Consider the following 18,408-nt stretch of genomic DNA (forward strand, 5'->3'; position numbering starts at 1 on the left):
ATGGCAGATGCCAATTAAGTGACAGCATAAGAAATTTTTAGTAAAACCCAAGCACCTGGGAGAGAGAATCAAAAGAAGAGAAAATTGGGGCCAGTGCTGTGGCCTAGTGAGTAAAGCCACTGCCCGCATGCCGGCATCCCATATGGGCACCAGTTCTGTCCTGGCTGCTCTATTCTGATCCAGCTCTCTGCTGTGGCCTGGGAAAGCAGCAGAAGATGCCCAAGTCCTTGGTCCCCTGCAGCCACGTGGGAGACCCAGAGGAAGCTCCTGGCTCCTGGCTTTGGATCAGTGCAGATACGGCCATTGTAGACATTTGGGGAGTGAACCAGCAGGTGGAAGATCTCTCTCTCTCTCTGTGTAACTCTGACAAATAAATACATTTAAAAAAAAAGTTGTGAAAAAATTTAATATTTAAAAAGTTCTACAACAAAAAGTTAACAACTCTTTAGAAAGTGAACTTCATGTACAAAACAGTATTATGAGATTTATTTTAGCATGAGATAAAAGCAAAACATGGTATTTTGTGACACATCAATAACCGATCCATTTATTTGTTCTGCTGACGTGCATCTTCTCTGGAAGCATGAAAAACATCAGAACAGAGAAGAAAATGGGCAGAAACGTCCAGGCAGTGACCGGAGCTGGCAGCGGTCCCGAGGGATGACCGGCACGCAGGCGCCTCCACGGGAGGCGGTGCTCCCTGCAGGGAGCAGGCGTCCGATGGTCACACAGGACACTTCACCGAGCCCTCTGCCTGGGAACAGGCTTCCCATCAGGAAGCAACTCTGGGTTCTGGCCTGAGAAACACTATGGCTTCATGCTTACCGAAGGCAACAGCGTTTTTCTTTTGTTTCCATAGCGCCCGTCCTCGGCTTCCTTTTAAACAAAAGCCAGCCTTGGCAGTGTGACGCGTCTGGTCGGCTGCAGGCAGGATGGGTGGAGGAAACACGTGGTTTCCTACAGATGAGCTCTAGAGCGGAAGTGACAAGTCGAGGTCTGGCGGGCATCAGGAATAGCACAAAGGTCGCACACCTCTTCCCGGGAAGCCCGGCCTCGTCGGGGGCTGGCCTGCAGGCCCAGGCGGCTTCCAGGGGGATGCTGAGCGGCGGCTGCCGTGAGGCCACGTCCCGGCAGTGGTGCTCCAGGAACGCCGCTGCTGGGATCCGGTCAAACATAAGCTGAGAGCTTCTTTCTCTCTTCAAACTGCTTGTCCACTGCCAGCGACAGCGCCTGCAGGAAGCCCTCTATGGTGACGGTGGGGGCCTGCAAGAGCACACAGCCGTCACCCTGGCAGGGCCTCTGGCAGCAGACACACCAAGGGGCTCAGCAAGCCCAGGACTCAGCAGGGCACAAATGTGACGCATTCTCTACTTCACAAAAGGCAAACAAGGTGACCCGAGGGCTCCCTTGCTCCTGCAGGCAGGGAGACGCTGTTGGGAACAGACTCGGGACCTCTCGGTCTGCCTGCCTGGAGCCCTCGGTCCACGCGGCTCCAAGGACATTGCTGGCTTAACAAAGTCACCACGTCCCTGCACCCTCGCTGCATTGAACGGCTCCCACTCACCGGCCCCAGCCACCCACCTCAGCTCAGCTCTGAGCACCACACCCAGCAAACAGGCTGCTATGACCAGACAGGAGCCAAGTGACCAATTGGGAAGGAACTATTACGAGACGCGTGTTCTCACCAGACGTCAGCTTCTCTGCCTGCCACCCTCTCAGAGCCCCCCCGACCAGGAGAGGCCGTGGCCCCAGGTCGCGTTCTGTGTGCGCCAAGCCCAGAGCTGGGGACGGGATACGCTGGGGCCGGATGGAGGCAGACGTGTGTGTGTGTGAGCAGACACACGGCCGGCCTCCTCTTCCAGGAAGCTCAAGACAGCCATCGCAGCTCCGCCTAGGCACGGGGATAGAGCAAGGCAGCCCCTCGGCTGCCGAGTGGGAGTCCCAGGAGGCCCAGACCTGTGGACCAAGAGGGTGAGGGTGGGAACCGAGCGCCCAGACTCACCTGCACGTACAGCGCGTGAGCCAGGAACGGCAGCTTCCTCAGGACCCGGCCGCTGAGGCCCTCGCTCTTCCTGTGTGAAGCGGCCAAGCGCAGGATGTCAGTTCCAAGCAACAACTCCTTCATTTCAGGGCCAAACCCGAGGCTGGCGGTGGCTCAGGGCGGCCCAGGCCCACCCTTGGCCCCACGTTCTCTCCCCTTGCAGCCCCTGCTGGTTCCCTCCGCTGTGTCCTTTCTGACCTTGCGACCTTTGAGTGGGGCTGGCTTCCCATTCTCAGCTTCTGCTCTAGGCGGGGCAGTAGCCCTGGACCCCAAAGCAAGCACCACCCAGGCCCACGTCTGTGTTCCACTGCGTGGCGCCCCTCTTTGTGCTCAGGGAATGCAGCACCTGCCAGGGGCACCAGGCGTAAAGCCAGGCGCCCTGGACATGCACGGTCAGCCAAGGCCCCAGACAGGCACAGCTCTGACCCTGACTCGTTTCCTGCTGACGCCGCCCTGGCTCGAGGGCCAGCACTCTTGCCGCCGCCTGTGCAGGAGACCTGGACTTGTTCCTGGCTCTTTTCACCCCAGCCCTGGCCCTGTGAGACGGGAGCGCTCTCTCCAGAGTAGAAAAAGGAAAACTCACTTCGTTCTTCACGTTACCCTTCACTCAAGAACTCCTCATGGCTTCAGGTAAGTCCAAGGCTCTGCCACACTGGCCCCTCACTCCCCGACTGCCGTGTGTGGTGAGGCCCCTCACACAGGGTCCTGGCAGTGCTCCCACACAACCCCAGACCCCGACTAGCTGCCCCTCGCGGCTCTGCTTCCCCGTGAACACCAAGGCCACTTCTCGTCTCTGCAGCAGTGGGGGGCACCAGCACGCGTGCCTGCGGGTCTCACAGCTCCTGCGTCTCCTGTCCTCAGGGGGGCAGGGCTGTACTGCAGGCTCTGCTCTCAGGCACACGCGTGTCACCTCTCTGGTGCTTCGGGAGTTCACACCACAGCCCTCGCTGTCCTGTCACTAGGCTTCCCGCATTCCCCAGGTCACAAACGAGGCTGATGCGCACCTTGAAATCTCACTCAAAAGGAGGCTGAGCTTGGACACGTTGTTTTCAATGAAGCCGATCATCTCGAGCTCTCGCAGGGTCAGCAGCTGCTGGCGCGGGTAGATGATCTGACACTGGGAGACATGGCGTGGACAGTTAGGACAGGGCCCACAGACGACAGAGTGCAGGCACCCTCAGCAAGGGACAGACAGCACACACAGCCTGAGCGCAGACCAGCTCACCTCACAGAAGTACAGACACCAACAAGCTTGTTCCCTCACACACCCCTCCCCAGCACAGCTGACCAACGGGGCGAGTCCAGCACCTACACCCACAGATGGGACACTGCGGCCAGCGCTTCGAACACCTCTCAAAGAGCAACCTTAGTTTGTTTTTTAAGATTGTTTACTTATTTTTAACTTTTTTGAAAGGCAAAGAGGCCGGCGCCGCGGCTCAATAGGCTAATCCTCCGCCTGCGGCACCGGCACACCAGGTTCTAGTCCCGGTCGGGGCGCCGGATTCTGTCCCGGTTGCCCCTCTTCCTGTCCAGCTCTCTGCTGTGGGGCCACTAGAGAGGCTGTGCTGACCTGACTGATGACGCCGAGGTGGGCTGCAGAGTGGGCACAGCTCCACACTACTAGCACAACAGCTACTGTGTACCCTCACTGCTGGCAGGCTTGGTCACCACCTGAATTCCCTCAAGGCTCAGCGTCTGGGGGCGCTAGTCTGTCTGCAGCCAGGGAAGGTGGGACATGACTACATGGGGTCCCGTGGGACTGACACGGGCCCTGTCAGTTGCTCTTGGCACGGTGAAGAACAGGGTCGTTCCATGTGAGCAGAGCAGGAACACTTGTCAGATGACAGCCCCTGGACTCCGATCTTCAGTCAGATGACAACAGCCAGGACCTGCACTGTGCCTCTCCCATGAACCACGGTCATTGCTGTGGCCAGTTACAACGACCCTCTGTAGGCAGAGTGAGCCCCACAGGTCAGACCCTGGGTCAGACTGCAGTCTCGCGAGCTCAGCCAGCATCCGCTTCCCGTGAGCTCAGCCCACCACCGTCTCCTCCTTCATGCAGGGAGACCTGGCCAGAGTGGAAGGTCATTTCCAAGGCACGGCCAGTCTAGAACAGCAGATGACACATCCACAGTTCACTCACCCACCTCCTGCACATCAGCGTCTCAAATAAGAAGAGATCGCCCTATTTGGCCGAAAGAGCAAAGCTAATGGGTCAGTGGCCCTCATGCCCACCCTTAGACCAGGCTGCCTTTCCGACCAAGACTACGGTTAATGCCTGTGTCCCACAACAGGGCCAGCTCATTTCAAGTCACGCCAGCTCACGAGGGTGAGAATAACGAGGGTACCTTCATGAGTTCTTCCAAGCAAGAGAGGTAGATTTTAAAGATGGCTGCTGCCGAGGGGGGCCCGATGTACTGCTTGAGATCAGCTCTGTCCACGAAGGCCACGTCGATCTTCTCAGTGATGTTGGAAGTGGTCAGGATCACCACATTGGAATGCCTGTCGCGACCAGGAAGCAAGGCCCACAGTCGGCTCAATGGTGCCCAACCCCATCTGAGTGCAAGCAGCAGGAGGCAAAGGCTCAGCCGGCACCAATCAGCCGTCTGTGGCCTGCAGGGCCTTACTGAGCTCTGACTCCTGTCCACCCCAACGCCCGCTGGACGCCCCGGGCTGCAGCACAACCACGCCAAGCAGCCCTCGCAGGGCCCTTGCTCGGGTTGCTCCTCTGCTTTCTCGAAAGCCCTGCTTGAACCCAGCTGGACTCACTCCCTCACTCCTGTGCCATGTCCCTGGGCACCTTCGTCCCCTTGCCTTGGCACAGCCACACAAGTAAACCCATACAGCTCATGCCGCTCTCCCATAAGTGGTGGAGCTGAATTATCTGTCCCGTTTGACGTCTGCTTTCCTCTCCAGTCTCTAAACACCACACTAACAGCCACTGGTGTTTGGCCTGTTTGCCGATGTCCCCAGAGCGGCAGCAGCTGCTCCTTGCCTGGGTGCAGAGGATGTGGCTGCGCTGCCTGTCTGGGCCTGTGGGGGAGCTGCAGTTCCCTGACCGGGAAGCACCCGGGACGTCAGCTTCACTTAAACTCTGGCAAAGGCTGGGGCCCCCTTGTAAAGCAGGGGTGAGCCAAACAAAGCTGGTGGAACACAAGGGCCCAGGCACCCCAGGCTGGCAGTGGTGTGCAGGCCAGGTGAGGGGCGGGGCAGGAGGGAGGTGCCGAGCCAGGCACAAAGCTGGGAACCATGACCCAGAGGCGGGGGGGGGGGGGAGGGGGATCAGCCAGAGGCCCTGAACCAGGAGCTGGGCTAACAAGAGGGGAAGAAGGCAAGCACATCTCCCTGTTCCTAGCTGAGCCCACACCTCACGTGTGATGAGGAAGTGAGGAAGGTAGGGAGCCCCATCTTCCGACATCACAGTGAGGTCACTGCAGCTGACAGCCCCACCAGGAGGGGCCTCCAGGCCAGCAGACGTCTGGGACCCAGCCACAACCACAGTGAGCAGCACCGGAGAAGGGCAGAGAGAGGCCGGGGCAGGAACAGATGCAGCAGGGCGGGTCACCAGGGGTCAAATGCTGTGCAACGTTCCAGGAAAACAAAACTGAGCACTCAGGTGAAGGAGGGGACTGGGGCGGGGACAGAGCCAGGTAAGTTAGATGGAGGGCAGGTGGGGAGGGAAGGAGGTGAGACCAGGAAGCCATTTCCGTTCCTACCAGGCTGGCCTAGAGCAGGGTGGGCGGGAAGCTAGAGGCAGGCAAGGCCTTCTCCCTCCCTGGGCCCCCACCCCTCCTGCAGCTGACCCCATGCTGGTCTGCAGAGTGCTCCATAGCACAGCTCAGTCTCTGTCACTGCACACCCCGCAAGCTGGTGAACACGTGGGCTCCCGGGCACTCAGCACCTCGGAGTCCTGATCAGCAAAGGAGTTGCTGAGGCACTGCTGGGAACCGATGCGTCTGATTCGCACGTCACTTCCTGTGAGCAGTCACCTTTGACTGACAGACAGCAGACCCTGGACTCACAAGGCTGGACTGGGGGAGCACTCTGCTGGGCAAGAGGGTGACAGCCCTGTGCCCATGCGAGCGCCTCAGACGCTCACGGCACCGGCGCTAGCACCCACGCCTGGCTGCAGCGATGCTTCACTCTTCGTTTTCTGCCCAAGTCGCACTCTTTTGATAAATTAAAAAACACTTGATTTTTAAAGCTTTCATTTACTGTATGCTGTCTCTAGTGTGGAAACAGGTGAGAGTCGGTACTCAGCGCCAAACGCACTTTTAGTTAGAAGAGCTGGGAGGAAAGACCCAGGCTTACGCAGTCACCACATGTCATCCATCACCCATGCAAAGGCCCCAATGTCAGGGAGTTACCTTTTAATCTGGTCAATCTGGGTCAAGACGGCGTTGACCACGCGGATGGCATCCGAGGGCTCGGTGCCTGCTCTGCAGGCGCTGCGGGCGGCCGTGAGACTCTCCACCTGCAGCGCGAGCCACGAGTCAGAAGGGACGGCATCAAGCCCTGCCCGTGCAGGAGTGAGATCACAACTGAACCCCTGCTGCAGGAGCTCAGCACCCAGGGTGGCCGGGCAGCAGAACTGGCACGGGGCACCCGGCAGTGGCCTGAGCACGCTGGGCGGTTCAGCCCGGCACTTCCTTCACGTCTGCGACACCCACCTCGTCAATCAGCACAAACACCAGCGCTTCTTTGTCGTCAATCAAATCTTGAATCTTCTGGAACATCCTAGTTACCAGCTTGCCACTCTGGAATCAAAACGTCAGCTTGTGATGAACACACACACGAGCACACGGGCACTTCATGCCCTGTCCCCCAAGCCCACGGTCTCCTGAGGGCCCCTCAGAAAACACTCCAGATCTGAGAAGCCAGGCCAGCGCAGTGGAAGTCAACTTGAACTTTCCCTCTCAGTTTCGTCAGCCAGGACTGGGATCTGAGCCCGCACCTGCTCTGGGCCGGTGCAGCACGGCATAGGGGCTGCCCTGCTCACACTGTCCTCAAGACCAGCAAGATGAAGCATGGTGCAGACGGGCTGAGTGCCGTCCCCAGGGCTCTCCCTGTCCCCACCGAGCCTGTGCGTGTGCACTGTGGGACACACAGACACCAGGTCCCGGGCAGGTCCCTTCAGAGGCGAGGGGCAGCATGGGACTCCCTGTCCCCCCCTCAGCTCACAGCCAGCCTCCATGCACAGCAGCACGGAGGTGTGTCGGAGGGGCACAGCCCACGGCGAGTGCTGGCTCCGTTCCCCGCTAAGGGTCTGCAGTGCCCTGCGGCCCTGCTGGAGGTGAGGGACGTGACTAAGGGAGGCTGCGCTCAGGCTCAGCCCGTGCCAGGTCCCACCGGACTGGAACCCTTCGTGAGCCCCCATCTTCCTCCCTACAGCTTCCCCGTCGGCCTAATGCACACCACGTCTGTCCTATCTGCCTGATATAGTCACGCTGCTTTCAATCACATAGTCAGCAACTGAGCTGATCAGAATTAATATTTAATACTTACTTCAGAAAACCACTTGGAAAACAGACTGTGGCTGTTTATTTCAATTAATTGACCATACCGGTACCTAGATAACAAAAATGAGCCAAGAAAATTACTTTACAAATCACTGCTGTGCGTCTCTAGGAGCAGCCACCCAAGAAGGAGGCACCCAGCCCACTATGTATCCACAGTTTCGCAAACCCAACAGGATCACAGCAAATTAAGTTTTTCCATAACCTTGTATGAATTAAAGAGTAAAACCTCCATTTTAATCTACTTATAATTTATAGTCTTATGTTTAAAAATCATTGGCAATACTAATACAGCAAGCAAACAAAGACAAGAATTGCGTTCTGGGCAGGAGCTGAGCGTTTCCCCATGGACAAGAGCATGTGGCTCACTCTCCTGCACAGACCTGAGCCCCGGGAAGCTCAGTCAGGAACCAGCGTGCCTGCTCCCTGCCCACGAGCAGGCAGCGGGCGGCTCTGACGTGCTCACCTCAGACTAAAGTCAAACAGCAAACGAGAGGGGCAAGAGAAAGGCCGACTCCAAGCACTCCTTACGTTGCCCCCCAAAACCAAACGTCTGCAGAGAAACAGGACTTCCGAGGCGTCACTGGCATTCCATTTAAAAAAGAGAAGGAGGCCACTTGCTAACACCCACAGGGAAGACCACTCCCTCTCACTAACACTGGTAACGAAGACTACTTAACTGTGTTCTCAGGGAGGAAGACGACCTAACGGAAAAACAACCAGGCTGGACATTAAACAAAGTGAGCACAAGGCTTGGTCAGATTTATTTTGCCATTACTAAGCCTAAAATAAACATGTATCTCTGGATCTCTGAACTGGAATCAATTCTATTTCTTATAATGAAATCTTCTCTGGCCTTTAGGAAGCCATCTTTGGCCACCTTTAACGCAGCTGTCAAGACAAGGGCCGGGCTACTAACATGAAGCACTGAAACCCAGCACGCGCCCTGTGTGGAAACGCCAATGACACGTTTCAGAAGAAGGAAACAGACACACAGAAGCACATCTCACAGGACTTCTCTTCTAATTCCGCTGGAACAGTAGATACCAGAGCTGCCCTGTGACTAAGCATAGAGAAAAGAGACAAAGGCCAATGCAACAGCGCCCGGTGAGGCTGCTAGACAGCAGTGACCACGGGACAGGAGTGAGCTGCGGCCTGCGGCTGTCCTGGCTGTAGGCACAGCATGCGGTCTCTGGAGGTGACAGAGGCCAGAGTTCAGGGAGCCAGGGGGGCTGGAGACAGCAGAGGGCAAGGGGACACGAGGTAAACACCTAGAAATGTGCAGAACACTGAGGCACGCGTTCTGTGAGGCTGGAGCCCTGTGAGCTCACAGCAGCTGAGAAGAGCTCAGCTCTGGCGCCACCGTGGAGGGCACTTGGGGATCACTCCCGGCACCCAGCAGAGACGACACTAAACCCAGACCCTTCACTAACAAGCTTAAAACAAACCTCAGGAAGCTCACACCACACGACAAGAGCTGAAATCCAACCACCTGAGAAGACATCGAGACACTCCAAATCTCAATGTTTAGCGTCCAAAGATCCCTTGACATACCAAAAAGCAGAAATATGTCACTCATCAGCCGAAGAACCAGACAACTGTCAGACTCAGATATGCTAACGACAATGCAATCAGGAGACAAGAACGTCACAGCAGCTGTTACAAAAGTATTCAAGACACAACAAAAGCACAACGAGAGAAAGGACAACTATAGAGAAGAACAATAATACACTAATGGAAATAAAAATTCACTGAGCAGATTTTAAAAAGCAGATTGGATGCTGCAGAAATTAAAGAAATGGAAGTTGTAGGACTGGCCCTGTGGCGCAGCAGCTTAAGCTGCCATCTGCATGCTGATATCTCCACTGGTGTTGGTTCGAGTCCCGATGCTCTACTTCTGATCTAGCTCCCTGCTTAACGGCCTGGGAGAGCAGTGGAGGATGGTCCAAGTGCTTGGGCCCCTGCACCCATGTGGGAGACCCGGAAGAAGCTCCTGCTTCCTGGCTTCGGCCTGGCCCAACCCTCGGTTGTTGTGGCCATTTGGGGAGTGAACCAGCAGATGGAAGACCTCTCTCTGTCTCCATTTCTTTCTTCCTCTCTAACTCTGACTTTCAAATAAATAAATCAATCTTAAAAAAAAAGAAAGAAAGAAATTGAAGCTGTAGCATCAGATGCTGTTCAAAGTGAAGCACAGGTTATTTTTTAAGAAACATAAAATGGGCAAGTACATTACTTGGCCTGTGGACAATACCAAGAAGTCTAATGTGAAGATAACAGATTCTCAAACAAAAGGGAAGAATGAGATTAGCTGCAGGAACAATGACCACACATTTTCCAATTGTGGTGAAAACCATTAACCCTCAACAGCCAGAACTCAAAAGAGAAACAAACCAACCCACAACGGAAGCCCTGGACACTGCTCACTCTCCGAGGGTAAGTGGACAGAAGCCAGCAGGGACACCACGCACCCTGACCAGACGTTTGCACACACCGTCCAGCAGTGCAGAACACCCGCTCTTCTCGCCCTGGGGCGTCCACCAGACCAGGCTACACGTGGCAACAAATTAAAACACGTCTCAATACACTGAAACCGAAACTTGAGACGATGCTAAGCACAGAGCGACGACTGATTCACATGAAAGGAGAGGAACCTGTTATTCACATGAAACAATTCTCAAGCAAAGCAGCTTCCTATGCTACAAATCCCATCCCTGCTGCTCCTCTCTCGCCTGCCCACAAGTTACCTGCTGGACAGTCTAATGGTCAGTTTCTGGGCCAACGCTTTGCACAGCGATGTTTTCCCAGTCCCTGGAGGACCTGTAACAGGATCCAAGAAAATACGATTTCAAGTCAGTGATGTGGCAAATTTCTCCAGCTGGTATTTGCCTTATTTGCCAAATATAAGATGAGAGTTGAGCACCATTAACGCTGCTACTACAAACAGCGCTGGGTAACCTGTGAAGTCTTCCAGCAACTTCAATGCACGGAACATACTGTAAGTCCATTCCTCTTTCTAAGTATCCGGGCTCCTCTGCGTGCTCTGGTGTCAGCCTCCACCTCCTACCCCACCCAGCACACTGCCCCTGGCCACAGCCCCACACAGCACTTTCTGGTCTAGTCTAGTGTGACACCTGTCCTCAGCCCCACACTTCCTCTGTGAAATCTACTACCCAGGCACCCTGCAAAGGTCAACACACCTCTCCTGAGAGAGAGACAGAGAGCCACCCTCATCAGGACCTCCGCAGGAACCGGGAGCCACAGCAGTGCCATCTCTCACTGAAGGGAGTTACAGGCGGGCCTGCAGCCCACGCTGAGCCAGAGTGGCACGGCGAGGGCTCCTCTGGCACCCGTCCCTGCCCTGTGTGTCCTGCATAAGGACAAGGCCTGCAGAACTGAGGTGACTTCAAGGGACAATGACTGCCACCTGGCTGAAAACGAAGACAGGTCCAACTCTGATTTTCTCCAAGTACTTTCAGTGATTGGAGAAGAAATACGTAATCAATTCTAAACGGAAAATTATTTTAAAAATTCATTTATGAGGGCCCAGCGCTGTTGCACAGCAGGTAAAGCTGCCACTTCTGTCGTCGGCATCCCGCATGGGCACTGGTTTGTGTGCCGGCTGCCCTGCTTCTGATCCAGCTCTCTTAATGGCCTGGGAAAAGCAGTGGAAGATGGTCCGAGGGTTTGGGTTGCTGCCATGCACGTGAGATCCATATGAAACTCCTGGTTCCCAGCTTCAGCCTGGCCCAGCCCTTGCTATGTGGCCGTTTGGGAAGTGAACCAGTGGATGGAAGACCCCTCTTTCTCCCTCTCTCTCTGTTGCTCTTTCAAAATAAATACATAAATCTTAAAATAAATTTTTTAAAAGATGACATATGAAATAAGGATATTCCAGGGGCTGGTGCTGTGGTGCAGTAGGTTAATCCTCTGTCTGTGGTGCTGGCATCCCATATGGGCTCCGGTTCTAGTCCCAACTGCCCCTCTTCCGATCTAGCTCTCTGCTATGGCCTGGGAAGGCAGTGGAGGATGGTCTAAGTGTTTGGGTGCCCAGGCATTCCAGCAAGGGAAGCTGGCACCCCAACTGCTGGGCCACTGCCTACCCAGAACAATGCACTTTACCATCACAAGGGCCACTGACCGTGTCCTCCGACCCTGCAAGCAGGGCACTCCGTGGGGCATCTGCTATCTAAAAAGACACAAACCAGTTCTTCAGTTTGTGTACAAGAACACCTTTTCTCTTACAGATTTATAGCTATTTGAAAGGCGGAGTGACAAAGGAGAGACAGGGAGACCTTCTATCCACTGGTTCACTCCCAGATGCTTACAGCGGCCAGGCCTGCGCCAGACAGAAGCCAGGAGTCAGCAACTCATTCCAGGGCACCCCCACGGGCGGCAGGGACCCACCTACTCGGGCTGCGTTAGCGAGAAGCCGGTGGGAGATGGAGTGGCTGGACCCGAAGCAAGCATCTGAGATGAGACTGGGGCACCCCAAGCTGGCGGCTCACCCCGGTGCACCACAACCCCTGTCATGCAGTCAGACAACCTGAACTGCACAAAGCTGACTTTCTCTAGGGCTTCCACCGCAGTGGTCTGGGTAGGCATTTTTTCCCCTTCTGTAAGATGCCTCCCAACTCTGACCCCCTCTCCCGGCCCCAGCCCCACTCCCCCTTCCTCTTGAAGTAGCACCTTGACAGTAGGGACTCCATTTTGGAGCACTTGAGACTCCATTCTGGGAAAGCACCCCCCACCGTGAGACTCTGGTCTGAAACTATGATCTCAAATGGTCGGACAATAGCAGTGCACTACTTCACCCTTGGCAGAGCACAGAAACCCCCTAGCATGATCGCTCAAGCTTGAAAGTAGAAAGGCTGCACCTTTGTTCACTTTCCATATAGTGACATGGAGAAAAATCCACCAATTTTATCTCCTGAGAAGAGCCAGACAAAATTTCTTTGAAAGTGTGATTTAGTAATCGACTAGTCATCAGGTGAAGTTCTGAGGATATTACAAATAACTACCCGACAGTTTCTATCCTAAAGAACTATTGAAAATAGGTAAATAGGTGGAGTTATTTGAAAAGTTTAGTAACACAGAAAGTCACAAGACAAGGATGTGTAGGCTGCCAGTGCCAAGCGTGTGACTGTGGCAAGTTGACGGCTGCAGCCCTCCATAGGAGCCCCCCACAGGAGCCCACCGCAGCCGCTGGCCGAGCCCAGGAGCCCACGTGACAAGGATGTGTCGGGTGCGAGTGTGGCAGGCTGACGGCTTGGCTGCGACTGTGGCAGGCTGACGGCACGGCTGCAGCCCCCCACAGGAGTCCACTGCAGCCACTGGCCGAGCCCAGGAGCCCATGTGACAAGGATGTGTCGGGTGCGAGTGTGGCAGGCTGACGGCACGGCTGCAGCCCCCCACAGGAGCCCACCGCAGCCGCTGGCCGTGCCCAGGGGCCCACGTGCTTTACCGTGCAGCAGCACCACGCGGTTCCAGGTGATGAGGTTGCTGTCCACATTCTTGTCCGAGAACAGTAAGGTTGTCATCACGTAATCGAGGAGCTGATGGAGGAGAGAGAGCTCAGGTGAGGGGACCTGTGAGGGAGGCAGAGGTTCCCAGCAAAGTCGCTGGTGGCCCCTCAAGCTCTCCCCAGTGAAGAGGCAGCCAGGGCAGCAAGGCCGCCTGCGGGGGGACCAGCACCTCCACGTGCCTGGTGAACACCTCCAGGCTCTCACTTCTGAAGGCATCTTGAAAAGACAGGATAAAGCTGGCTAGGACTATCTCAACTAAAGAACAATACGATCGGCCGGCGCCGCGGCTCACTGGGCTAATCCTCCGCCTAGCGGCGCCGGCACACGGGGTTCTAGTCCCAGTCGGGGCGCCGGATTCTGTCCCAGTTGCCCCTCTTCCAGGCCAGCTCTCTGCTGTGGCCAGGGAGTGCAGTGGAGGATGGCCCAGGTGCTTGGGCCCTGTACCCCATGGGAGACCAGGAAAAGCACCTGGCTCCTGGCATCGGATCAGCGCGGTGCGCCGGCCGCAGCGCGCCGGCCACGGCGGCCATTGGAGGGTGAACCAACGGCAAAGGAAGACCTTTCTCTCTGTCACTCTCTCTCACTGTCCACTCTGCCTGTCAAAAAAAAAAAAAAAAAAAAAAAAAAAAAAAAAAAAGAACAATACGATCACTTCTATTCAAAACGTCAACGTTAAATGATACCACGAGGGGATTTATGAGCTAACAGGTGAGATCCCTCCCCATGTGGGAGAACTATGGGCAGTCTCACGGTACAGTCTCAGACAACAGCAGGGCTCTGTGCAGCCGCTGGGATGGCCGAGGTGCCGTCTGCCACCACGCCCCAGAGCGTGAAGAGAACGAGGCGTGGGCCCGCTGCTCCTGGCCTGGCCCTGCTTCTCTCCTGCTCCTGCAGGGCTGCCCCGAAGCCCAGACCTCCCCGGAAGAGGGGGATTCCTCAAGCTATTCTCCTCCCTCTTCCCTCTCAGGGAGCTCCACACTGGGCCGGCACACAGGACAGATGTCAGGGATCCCTGAGAGCCTCCGGGCCACGGCGCTCAGAGGTGTAGTGGCGCCACAGGAGCGACCTTCTCCAAGTAAGAGGGTGCTTGGGGAAAACCACGACTCACGTGTGACTTCACTTCCGCATCGTATACCAGGCTGTCCCAGAGTCCGTGGAATTCAGCTGCGAGAGAAGAAAACCAAGACGAACTTGAGGAGAGCAGACTTCGCCGCTCCTGGCGCCTCTCTGGGCTGCTGCCCCCACGCTGCTCTGCGTGCCGTGGGCTGAGTCTCATCACAGGGACGCGTGTGCTTCTCAACTTTTTCTTCAAATGTTAGTTTGTCTTGAAATTAAGGGTGCAAAATACGTGCCAGTCACAGCTGACTTCTGGCAAATAAATTAAATGAGTAAAAGACAGACTTCCACATCTTGTCATCTTCTGGGGAGCCACGTCTGAACACCAGCACAGATACCACCACCCTGCCCATGTGGCAGGCCACGTCTACTGGGACACGGGACACAGAACCTGACGATCAAATGAACTCCCACAGCTGGACACTGGCAAAATCCACAGACAGGAAGGGGGGGGGGGCACAGCTGGGCACGAGAAGAGCTTCGGCAGCACCGCCTGTGAGGTGCCTGGCCAAAGAACAATGCAGCCTTACACCGAAACCCCTACTTTCCTCTTTTGTGAAACCCTTTCGTTTCATGAAAAATAAAACATCTCCTAAAATCCTAGAAAACAAAAAGCCCGGGACTGACTTAGTGAGCCCAGGACACGTGTGGTCCCTGGCCGGCCCCACACCGGCCGACTTAGTGAGCCCAGGACACGTGCGGTCCCCGGCCGGCCCCACACCGGCCGACTTAGTGAGCCCAGGACACGTGCGGTCCCCGGCCGGCCCCACACCGGCCGACTTAGTGAGCCCAGGACACGTGCGGTCCCCGGCCGGCCCCACACCGGCCGACTTAGTGAGCCCAGGACACGTGCGGTCCCCGGCCGGCCCCACACCGGCCGGCACCAGTACCTGCAGGCAGAACCCAGTGATTGGCTGCAATTATGTTTTCTGTCTCTTCTTCCAAATTTTCACTGCTGGGGCCATCTTCATTCAGCTGGAAGATGTGAAGTGCAATAGTGCATGCACTCAAATCAATGGGCTGTGAAGAGAGGGAGACACCACACAATCCACACACATTTAAAACAGCTCCCTTTCGAATTCCAGCAGCACAAAGTTGCACTAAAGTCCAAAAAGCAGAGGTGAACTGAGTAGTAGTTACATACTTGATCTCAGATGAGATGAGGTTATTTACACGTGTAGGTGTAGCTTTCTTTTTCTTTTCTTTTTTTTATTTGAGAGGCAGAGTTAGACAGTGAGAGGGAGAGACAGAGAGAAAGGTCCTCCCTCCGCCGGTTCACCCCCCAGTAGCCACAACAGCTGGAGCTGTGCCGATAGAAGCCAGGAGCCAGGTGCCTCTTCTGGTCTCCGCAGGCAGAGGATCAACCCACTGCGCCACGGCGCCGGCCCCTAAGTTTAGCTTTTAAAAGTGTTTATTCACTCCTTTCCTGTGCTCCCTTACATACGTCTAAAAAACCACAACTGTTTCTTCATATTCACAGTGTAACACGTCACTGTTGAGAAAAATGCGAACAACACAGAGTGAGGCTGTGGTGTAGTGGGTAAAGCTGCCGCTTGCAGTGCTGGCATCCATATGGGCGCCGGTTCGAGTCCCGCTGCTCCGCTTCTAATCCGGCTCTCTGCTATGGCCTAGGAAAAGAGTGGAAGATGGCCCAAGTGCTTGGGCCCCTGGACCTTGTGGGAGACCCAAAAGAAGCTCCTGGCTCCTGGTTTTGGATCGGCACAGCTCCAGCCATTGTGGCCATCTAGGGAGTAAACCAGAGGATGCAGGACCTCTCTCTCTCTCTCTGCCTCTCTGTAACTCTGCCTTTCAAATAAATGGATGAATCTGAAAACAACAACAAAACAAAACAAACACAGAATGAAGACAGCCCTAACTACAAGCTCAGAGACCTAGATGTACCGTGCTGACACCATCTGACCAGCACTCAGTTCTGCCAGCGCGCTTCCCTAATCTGTAACTTCTCCCACTTCCTATAGCTCGGAGACATCTGACATCAGTAGATAAAAATCCATTTCATGCTTTTCAATGGCTACATCGTATTTGGTGAAAATGCATCAAAAGCGTTAAACCAGTATCTGACTGGTGGCAACTGAAATACCTCGAGGTGCTGGCTGTCACTGGCAGCACAGAACACACACCTGTTCACACAGCACTGTCAAATTCTGTTAGGACAATTCCCACCGGTGAACGTGCAGGCAAGGAGCGAGCGTTGCCCGCGTCAGGACAGGCCAAGCACACGCACAGCGTGCTGGAGAGCTCTTCCCCTCCCCCCCTGCTGACGGAGCAGTGAGGAGGCCCGCCTTACACGCCAAGGCTCAGGCCCTGCCTCACCAGACACGCGTGCACAGCTCTAGGGGACGTGTCCTCCCTGTGCACACTTCTGGGGCTGCTCTCACAGTGGTGTCAGGATCGCCCCAGCACAGGCACTCTAACAGAACCCCCCAACCCCACAAATGAACCCCGAGGACAGCTGGTGAAGCAGCCCCCCGCTCACCAGCGGTCTCATGCGTAGCCCCCACGGCCCCTCCCGGGCCACGGTGCCGACGCACACGGAGCGCTGACGGCCCTTCGTCCACAGCACTGACCCTTGGTTTCTAACTTGAGCGCATCCTGACCCCAGGGCCACTTCCCACGCAGCCCCTGGGCCCTTACAGCCACGAGAGTAGCTGTCCCCAGCAGGCGCCAGCCGGTCCCCACGGCCCTGGCGAGAGCGGGGGTCCCTCTCTGGCCCGGAACCAGGAGTTACCTGCGGGGCTTTCACCTTCAGCTCGGTGTCAACGAGCGCCACAGACCGCACGTTCCTGCTCAGAAAAGGGTCATCGAACTCAGTCCACTTGTAGTCGCCGAACACAATGTTGTGTCTGTCCAGCAGCTTTCTGACAGCCAGCTTCACGTCTTCCCTCTTCGCGGTGCTGGGAAAGCAGCAAGCACAGGGCAGACCCGAGTCGCGACGCCACCAGTCCCGCCTCCCCAAGACCTGGGGGCGCACGCCGGCGCGGGCGGGCTGGGCCGCCCCCGGAGCCCCCTGCCCGCCGCGCGCTGGGTCCCGGACCCCGGAGCCGCCTGCCCGCCGCGCCGCTGGGTCCCGGACCCCGGAGCCGCCTGCCCGCCGCGCCGCTGGGCTGCACCCTTCCCGGACCCCGGAGCCCCCTGCCCGCCGCGCGCTGGGCTGCACCCTTCCCGGACCCCGGAGCCCCCTGCCCGCCGCGCGCTGGGTCCCGGACCCCGGAGCCCCCTGCCCGCCGCGCGCTGGGCTGCACCCTTCCCGGACCCCGGAGCCGCCTGCCCGCCGCGCGCTGGGTCCCGGACCCCGGAGCCCCCTGCCCGCCGCGCGCTGGGCTGCACCCTTCCCGGACCCCGGAGCCGCCTGCCCGCCGCGCGCTGGGTCCCGGACCCCGGAGCCCCCTGCCCGCCGCGCGCTGGGCTTCCGGACCCCGGAGCCCCCTGCCCGCCGCGCCGCTGGGTCCCGGACCCCGGAGCCGCCTTCCCGCCGCGCGCTGGGTCCCGGACCCCGGAGCCCCCTGCCCGCCGCGCGCTGGGTCCCGGACCCCGGAGCCCCCTGCCCGCCGCGCGCTGGGTCCCGGACCCCGGAGCCCCCTGCCCGCCGCGCGCTGGGCTTCCGGACCCCGGAGCCCCCTGCCCGCCGCGCCGCTGGGTCCCGGACCCCGAGAGCGCTGGCCGCCGGCCGGCTCGGCCACCGACTCGGGCCAGCCCGCACCGCGCGGATCCCGCCTGTGCCGCCCCGAGCCGGCTCCGACAGCCCCCGGCGCCCGTGCCCACGCCCTCAGCGCGCCGCGTGCCTGTGCCCACGGAACCGCGGCCTGTCCCGCCCCACGCGGCCAGCTGCAACCTGCCAAGCCCACCGCGGGGCCCGAGGAACCGCGGCCTCTCCTCCCGGCGCTCCGGGCACAGGGTCTCCTCGGGGTCTCCTCGGTCCCCCGGGGTGGGGCCCTCAGCGGCGGGCGGGCCTGCCCGGGCCGGCGTCTCACCTGCCGCCGCGCTGGTGCACCTCCACGTGGACCGTGGGCGCTTCGGCCACGCAGGGCAACGCCTGCTTCAGGTCGCCCACGGCCTCGTCCATGGCGCCACCGGGAGCAGAGGGACCCCGGCCGGAGCGTGGCCGCCGCCGCCGCCTCAGCCCGTCGGCCCCGCCCGCGCTTCGAATCTGCCGCGCGCGGCGCCCCGCCCCCTGACCCGGAAGTGCTCGGCG

The 18,408-nt window shown here is 57.7% G+C and overlaps 1 protein-coding gene across 4 annotated transcripts; it reads right to left on the reverse strand.

Moving 5' to 3' along the window:
• Window positions 1–387: 387 nt before the first annotated feature.
• Window positions 388–18,394, reverse strand: TRIP13 (thyroid hormone receptor interactor 13). 4 transcript variants are annotated; one of them, XM_089313327.1, is made up of 13 exons: window positions 18,188–18,394; window positions 16,945–17,110; window positions 15,086–15,170; window positions 14,188–14,243; window positions 13,019–13,109; window positions 10,302–10,374; window positions 7,547–7,610; window positions 6,712–6,798; window positions 6,409–6,515; window positions 4,390–4,543; window positions 3,046–3,158; window positions 2,003–2,072; window positions 388–1,263 (listed from the first exon to the last, which is right to left on the reverse strand). In XM_089313327.1, the coding sequence occupies exons 1-13, from the start codon at window positions 18,277–18,279 to the stop codon at window positions 1,168–1,170; spliced, it is 1,254 nt and encodes a 417-aa protein (XP_089169453.1). In that variant the 5' UTR covers window positions 18,280–18,394; the 3' UTR covers window positions 388–1,167. The 4 variants fall into 4 exon arrangements, with proteins under 4 accessions (XP_089169453.1, XP_051696527.1, XP_089169456.1 ...); XM_051840567.3 differs by having other exon boundaries at window positions 15,086–15,215; XM_089313330.1 differs by lacking the exons at window positions 7,547–7,610; window positions 10,302–10,374 and having other exon boundaries at window positions 15,086–15,215; window positions 18,188–18,370.
• Between the last annotated feature and the right edge of the window lie 14 nt (window positions 18,395–18,408).

This window comes from Oryctolagus cuniculus, chromosome 14 (genome assembly GCF_051225735.1).
Source record: "Oryctolagus cuniculus isolate XC-2025 breed Fujian yellow rabbit chromosome 14, ASM5122573v1, whole genome shotgun sequence".
In the NCBI taxonomy this organism is placed as follows: domain Eukaryota; kingdom Metazoa; phylum Chordata; class Mammalia; order Lagomorpha; family Leporidae; genus Oryctolagus; species Oryctolagus cuniculus.